We start from the raw sequence: 7,509 nt of genomic DNA, 5'->3' as shown, positions 1-7,509 counted from the left end.
ACCATGCTGCGGACTGCTGCCAGTCCTCTGGGGACCACTGCCATGCTGGGGACCTCCACCATCCTGGGGACTGCTGCCTCTGGAGACCACCACCATGCTGGGGGCCGCTGCCTCTGAGGACAGTCACCATGTTGGGGACTGCCACACGCTGGGTGTCACCACCGTGCTGGTGACCACCACCACCACCACCACGCTGGGGACCGCTCCTCTGGGGACCATCACCATGTTGCAGACCACCACCATGCTGGGCATCACCACCATGCTGGTGAACACCGCCACCACCCCGCTGGGGACCACTGCCTCTGGGGACCACTGCCAGGCTGGGGACTGTCACCATGCTGGGCATCACCACTGTGCTGGTGACCACCACCACCATGCTGGGGGCTGCTACCTCTGGGGACTATCACCACGCTGGGGACTGCCACCACGCTGGGCATCACCACCACGCTGGTGACCACCACCACCACCACCGCCGCCGCAAGGCTGGGGCCCAGGACCACTTCTGGGGCGCATGGCGGCCGCCGGCCGTGCAGCCTGGCTGGGAGCGGCAAGGCGGGAGCCGGCGGGACGGGCCAGGCGTGGGCCAGGCTCGGCGGCCGCAGCGGCCCGGACAGCGCCAGGCGCCGCGGGGCCGCCGGGGCCGGGCCGGGCCGGGGGCGGCGCAGGGCGGCGGGCGGCGGCGGGAGGGGCGCGGGCGGGCGCCCGCCGCCCGCCACAGGGCGTGACGGGACGCAGGGCAGGGCCGGGCGCGGCGCCGCCGCAGCGCCCGCGGCAGCCGCGGCGGAAGCAGGAGCGACCAGCGCCGTCGCCATGCCCAGCGACTCGGCCGCCTTCGGGAAGCCCGAGGCGGTGGCGGGCGGCGGCAAGGCGGGCGGCTTCGGCAAGGCGGCGGCGCTTATGGCGGCCGGCCCCGGCGGCGGCGGCGGGAAGAAGTCGCCGCGGCTGCCCAAGTGCGCCCGCTGCCGCAACCACGGCTACTCGTCGCCGCTGAAGGGGCACAAGCGGTTCTGCATGTGGCGGGACTGCCAGTGCAAGAAGTGCAACCTCATCGCCGAGCGGCAGCGGGTGATGGCCGCCCAGGTGAGCCGCCGCGCCGCGCCGCAGCCCCAGCCGGCGGGCGGGCAGGGGGCGCCGGGCCCCGCGCGCAGCCGCCGCCGCCTGCCCGGCGCCGCTGTGCGGGGGTCTGCCTTCCGCTCTTCTCCTCTTCCCCTTTCCCCTCTTCGTTTTGTCCCCTTTCGGCTTCTTTTTTTTCCTTTGCCTTTTTTCCTTTTGCTTTTTTTTCTATTTTCTTTTTTTTTTTTCTCCCCCCCCTTTTTTGCCTTTTTTCTTTTTCCTCTTTCCTTTTTTCGTTTGCCCTTTTTTCTGTTTTTTCTTTTTCCTTTTTCGTTTTTTTTCCTTTTTTCTTTTGCCCTTTTTCCTTTTGCCTGTTTTCCCTTTTGCCCGCTTTCTTATGCTCTTTCCCCTTTCTCCTTTTTTTTTTAGCCTTTTGCCTTTTTCTTTTTCCCTTTTTCTTTTCCCCTTTCCTTTTTCTCCCCCCCCCTTTTCCCCTTTACTCTTTTTTCCTTTTTCCTTTTTCATTTTTTTTTTTCCTTTTCTCCCCCCCCCTTTTTTTTTCTTTTCTCTTTTTTTCCCCTCCCAGTCTCCCTGCAGAGTTTGCTCCACTCCTCGAAGCGGTGATGATCGAAACGCGGAGTGGCCGAGTCCCTAAACGAAAAAAACCCAAACAAACAAACAAACACCCCCCCCCCACACACACACAACCACCACCCTCCCAAACCCAACGTTGGCCGAGCGCGTCGCAGCTTTAGGAGTCTCTGCAGTTCCCCCGCGCGCCCGGGACGGGGCTGAACTTCCGACGCCGCGCGGCGCCTTGCAGAGGCCGCGGACGTGGTGGCTCCGCCGGCCGCAATTGCACCGCTCGTCTGACTTACTTAACGAGACTTTCCGCTACCTTTTGTTTGTCCGTTTCCCCTCCCCCCTCCCCCCCCCCCAAAAAAACGAAACTTCACAAATGCGTTCAGGCGCCATTCAGGCACGTTTAATTACTATCAGCGCTCCGGAGTGTTAGTAGTGAGCATTTGGTAGCTTACTTTTGGACGATCCTGGATGTATTTCCGTTGTAAAAGTGCACAAAACGAAAACATGCTTGCAGTTGTGAAAGGCACGGTTCTGCTTTGAAGTGTTTGGAGTGCAAGGCTTTCGAGTGACAGCAAATGTTTTATTTTTTTTCCAACTGTCATACACGTGTTTCTTTTACACAAGATTACAAGATAATGAATAATCGACTAATTGGTTAGTGAGTGTGTTCTCCACTGGTAGTTTGCTATATCCACTTTTCCTGACTTTAGGTGGCTTTTAGTGGAGTCCATTTCTAAGAAGACAGGTATTTTTGACAGTGTTGTAAAAATAGTCTTAAATTTATGTACCTTGGCTCCTTGAAAAACTGTGTACGTGGGCAATCGTAAGTCCAAATGAGGAATCAATAGTATTAGCAAACAATACAGCCCACATGCAGTTCTGTATAGGAGTAACTTTATGTATTAGATGGTTCCATTGAAATCACAGCTATGTTTACCAGCGTAAATGACAGTTAAATTAGCCCTTGTGATCTTGTAAACTTCATTAGTGAGAAGTTTGGGGAGTGTAATGGCTGACACGCTTGAGCTCTGTAAGTGGGACTGCACATTTGCATTCGTGCAAATAGTCCCCTTCAGACAAATTAATTGGAAGGCATTAGGATTCTTGAAAAAAAAAGATAAAAACAGTAATATCAGACCTGTAGACCCATTTTGCAAGTGGTGCACGCTCAGAACTTCGCAAATCTCACATAGAACGGGTGGCTTGTTGACAAATAAATACTCTTCCTCCCTCCCCCTCTTTTTTTAATTTAATTATTCAGTGCAGTTTGGCTAAGCTTGCTTCGAATCCACCAAGAGCTCTACTTCATTTAAATAATTGCTACTTGCAGGTGGCACAGCAGTCTAGGAGTCAGTATTACGCCAAGGCTACACGTGCTTTCTCTGCCCGGTGTAAGCCCTGGGATAATCGCCCCTGTTGCGACACCTTATAGGGACGATGGGGAAGCGGGGGTGTTCCCCGGGGACGTGTTCCGCGCTGAGCATGCCGTGGTGCTGCTGCTGAGGAGCCTCTGTCGGTCAGAGGGTTTCTCCCTCTGGCTGTGGACCCTCCGGAGCTCTCTTCACTTGCTGGCATTTGGAAGTAGATTAGAGTGCCACCCTAATTGAACCTTACCTTTGTAGGAGCTCACACATTTAAAATCCCTCTTTTCCCCTTTTGTTATTTTTCTGCAATCAGCGCTGGTGGCATTTTACAGGTCAAAGTTATTGGTCAAAGTTACAGACGGTCAGTGCTTGCAAATCCATACTCTCTGGGGTATCTGCAGTCCAAGAGCTAACACTATTTATTGCTTTAATGATATTGCACACTTGTATTAGAAAAAGCTTGCTGTTGAATGTGATGGGGAAATGGAGGGAAGCTCTGGTGGAGATATCCAGGAGAATGTCTGTCATGTCTGTAACCTGGGACAGATTTCCGGCGCTGGCACGCAGACTCGCTCCAGCCGCCAGTGGGGTCTGGCCGCTCCCAGCTCAGCCACTGCGTGCAGGGTGCATGCGTGTTGCTTGTTCGGGTGCTAGCAGGGTCGTTCTCTGCACTTGCAGTGCTCTTGCCCTGGTAAGGAAATTGCCTTGAAAGCATGCATTTCCACCAAGGGCACTTGCAGGTTGCAGGAGAAGGCAAGCCCTCCTTGGTCGGTGCCTCATTTTGGTGGAGAGGTGCAACAGAGCCCTGCAGGTGGGGGGATTTGCTGTCCCCCATGGCTGCTTGCAGTCCAGGGGAAAGCCGTAGCTCCCAGCTTGGGACAAGTACGGCTTACTCGGGAGCAGCTGTGTCTGCTGAAAGTGGCTGGCTTTAACGTGCTCCATGTGGCCTGCTTGGAAGTGGGTGTATATGGGCACCAGGATTTCGTAGGCTTGTTTAGATCTGTTCAGACAGAAGAAGAGGCAGGTTTTAAATAGCTTTATATTCTCCTATGTATCCTCCTGTGCTCACTGCCTGATCATGATGATGATGATGAGACACTGCCAAGAGGAGACAACAGGCTTGTGCCTGAGTCTTTTCTTGCTGCCATTCTAGGTTGTTCCCAACTCGGAGAGCATGCCCCAAGCCTGTCTCCTTGTCCCCAGGTCGCGCTGAGACGGCAGCAGGCGCAGGAGGAGGAGCTGGGGATCAGCCACCCCATACCGCTGCCCAGCGCCACCGAGCTCTTCGTGAAGAAGGAGAGCAGCAGTGGCAGCTCCTGCCTCCTGTGGGAAAGCGGCAGCCCCACACACGCCACCAGCACGGCCACCACCACCACCACCAGCACGCCATCAGGTAAAGTGCTCCAAAAGGTCTGGGCCACTGGTCCGTGGCACGGGCGGATGTTACCTGCACCTGTCAGCAGTTCACCTTTTTTCCCCATGTCTTGGACTTGGGGGGGCAGTGGCCCAGAGCAATATTGCACTGCTAGCAAACGGTAGGAGCCCAGGATCCCTCTTTTCATATTTCCTCTTAAATATTTTATTTTTACTTGGAAATCAAAATCAGCTTGGAATAGACTAGTGCCTTGATTGAGTTTAATGGGGTGCATACCTGCAAGTGGTGTTTTTTGAGGAGCTTTTCACCCTTTCCCCAGATGTGCCTCCTCCTGTGCTTCTGCCATGGTCCTGGCAGCTCCTTGTTGCCTGGCTTTATAGCTGCTTCAAAACTGGGGAAGTTTGAGCACTGCATAGCAGCTAAGTGTGGTAGTATACCCCAGTATCACAGAGTTGTCCACCATGTGCAACCCGATATGGTGATATGTCTGCTCTGGGTGGCCAGGTGTGATGAACCACAAAGGACCAGCGCAGCCCTTCACCTCTGTGCCTTACTGTGTTGCATTTACCACTTTGTGTTAAACGACAACAAAAAAAGTGAAATTTATCTGCAGATTTAGTAAGACCGTGGCTAAGGACAACCATGACTTCATAGGGGCTGAGGACTCCGGGCAAGATGCTTTTTCGTGTACAGTAATGATAGAAATAGCAGTTAAGTATACATAAAACAAGAAATTAACATCGTTGACTTCTGTTGTGTAGACAGAGAAATTGCGAACAAATACTGAACAAAGGAAAGGGAAATTTCTGTTATTAATCATCTGTGAGGAATACAGGTCAGTAATACAGGTAAATATACTTCTTAATTAAACATATGCTAAAATGGACAGTGCCTTGTGTTAACTAAAAAAGGAACAGTACGTTTGTGTGTCTGTCAAACACCGTCACTGTTTCCAGGCCATTTAAAGCCTAATTCCTGGGCTTGTCAGATGGAGTTGATGTGGACAGCCAGTTTCAGTCCCATGTGGAAAAATTTCTTTGGGAAGGTTTTAGGAGAACTAGTTAATAATAATAATATATAAAAAGCTTTTAATTTTTTTTGTTTGTTGTTATCACTATTGCAGTCATGTTAGTATTATCTTGGAATCAGCACAATTACTCCTTTAATATTTGGACTACTGCTCTCTTTGTCTGCACACGTGGAAAAGACTAGGTAAAGATACTCAATAAGGTACAGAAATTGTGCCTAGCTCAGGAAAATAAGAAAACCCTTACTTTGACAGGCAAAAGAATGAAATTTTCTTACAGTTGACAAAATTTCCATCAGCTTGGATCTTAATGTGTTAAAAATGTCAATGGGGGTGCTTAATTTATTAACACTACTTTAATATTTTTTTATTAAGTTGAATTAAGTAAATCTTTTTTAAGGAAGAGCATTCAGTAACCAAGTTGAAGGCAGTGTTGTACTTGAATAAAGACTTGAAAACATGAGAATTGTTATTTTTAAAGTCATTTGAATGGCTTAGAATTTTTTCTTTAAAGTAATTGTAGATGCTTTGCAGTCATCTTACAGGGGATTTTATTTTTTAGCAATACAAATATGTTGTTTCTTAAGCATTTTACTAAATGTAGGTGACAACAGTGAAAATATAGAGCTTCATCTCTAGAGGGAAGATCTCATTCCAGCAAAGAATTAAGACAAGGTCAGCTTTGTTTACCATAAGGGAATGAATCTAGGAAAGAATAGGAAATTGTGTTCTTAATTTTGTTGTTAGGCAGTTAAATAACAACAGAAATTCGTGCTTGGCCTGAAAGTGACTGCACTACATGGACTTATGGCCCCACTATCTGTAATAAGATCCATCCACTGAATTCAGTGTAACTGCTCATGAGTATGGATTTAATGCCACCAACAAATGTGTGCAGCATCTGCAGCTACCTGATTACAGGAGGTGCTGTGTGTTCAGCTAGACTTTCAGAGTGGCTCTCTGAAGTGTCAGAATGCAGACTCAATATTTAAAAGTCTTATTTTCCAGTGAGGAGTACTGTTCCATGATACACCTTTTTATTCCTAAAAGATTTAGAGATGCATAAGTGTCTGTGTGTCTACTATGTCTTTTGTTAGTTGAGAAATTGCAAAGTTTAATGTGACATGAAGTTGTTGACCTAAGTGTGAGACTTAAGAATCAGACTGTTTCAGGTCCAGGTAACTGAAGGATTCTTGTTTTGGTGTTTTGTCATTTTCCTGTTACCCTCAACTGCAAGCATAACAAGAAATCATATTTTTAGTTGAAGCGGGAGAAAGGACGATGCGAGTTATTAGAATTTGGGGGATGACGACACAGAAACGCTGAACATGGTAAGTGACTATCACAGGTGGTTTCATAACCTACCAGTGTCAGAGCAAGTGTCGCAGTGTCTTTGATAAGCCAAGTGGTGTTCATATACACGGGTGCAGAGTTTCTGAGAGTTTGCAGCGTAACTAATGCAGGCGCAGAAAGTAATGCTCATCCTTGAACTAGAAGTCAGCAGCTTGCTGTGAGCCCTGGAGGAACCAGGGGCTCTGGGGAGCACAGCCTTCCCTACATAACACTAGCGGGGGTGTTTTTGATGGTAGTAATTCTCTTCCTTATGCAAGTGTTTTTGGCTTCACAGTGGTAGTTTTTCTTTTGAACGCCATTGCACAGAACCCTGCTTGCTGCTGGAGGAGTAATGCCTGCAGGTGTCACACAAATCAGGGACAGTGCTGAAGGAAAGGTCTTTCCTCCTTGTATCCATTGCATTGGCAGGTCAAAAATATTATGACACCTTGAAAGACCAGCGCGCGTTTTTCAGATCCCTTTGTGACATGCTATTCCTTGTATATAGGAAGAATGAGTTATCACAGCCATAGCGTAAGGACTTGCCCGTTTACCATTGCAGGCTTAGAAACCCGTATTTACTTTGGGAGGAGTTTATCTTCCATAGTCAAAAAGGAAAGGAATCTGGGAACTTTTAGGGTAGCTGGAAAGGGAGCAGCCCATGCTCACAGGATGTGTGCAGAACCTCATGCAGGCAGATTTTGTAGTTTCTGGGCAGTTACCCTAGAGAAGTTGAAGGTGGTTTGAAAGCTATGACCATTTATTGTTCAGCA

The 7,509-nt window shown here is 49.3% G+C and overlaps 1 protein-coding gene across 1 annotated transcript in view; it reads left to right on the top strand.

Moving 5' to 3' along the window:
- Positions 1-810: 810 nt before the first annotated feature.
- DMRT1 (doublesex and mab-3 related transcription factor 1) overlaps positions 811-7,509 on the top strand; it is a 56,527-nt gene continuing 49,828 nt past the window's right edge. The window contains exons 1-2 of the mRNA XM_062599502.1: positions 811-1,080; positions 4,206-4,395. Coding sequence (XP_062455486.1) covers positions 811-1,080; positions 4,206-4,395 — 460 coding nt within the window. The remainder of the gene's footprint in view (positions 1,081-4,205; positions 4,396-7,509) is intronic.

This window comes from Rhea pennata, chromosome Z (assembly GCF_028389875.1).
Source record: "Rhea pennata isolate bPtePen1 chromosome Z, bPtePen1.pri, whole genome shotgun sequence".
Lineage (NCBI taxonomy): Eukaryota > Metazoa > Chordata > Aves > Rheiformes > Rheidae > Rhea > Rhea pennata.
The sequence above is the reverse complement of the archived record's forward strand: the minus strand, read 5'-3'. Positions and strand labels throughout refer to the sequence as shown.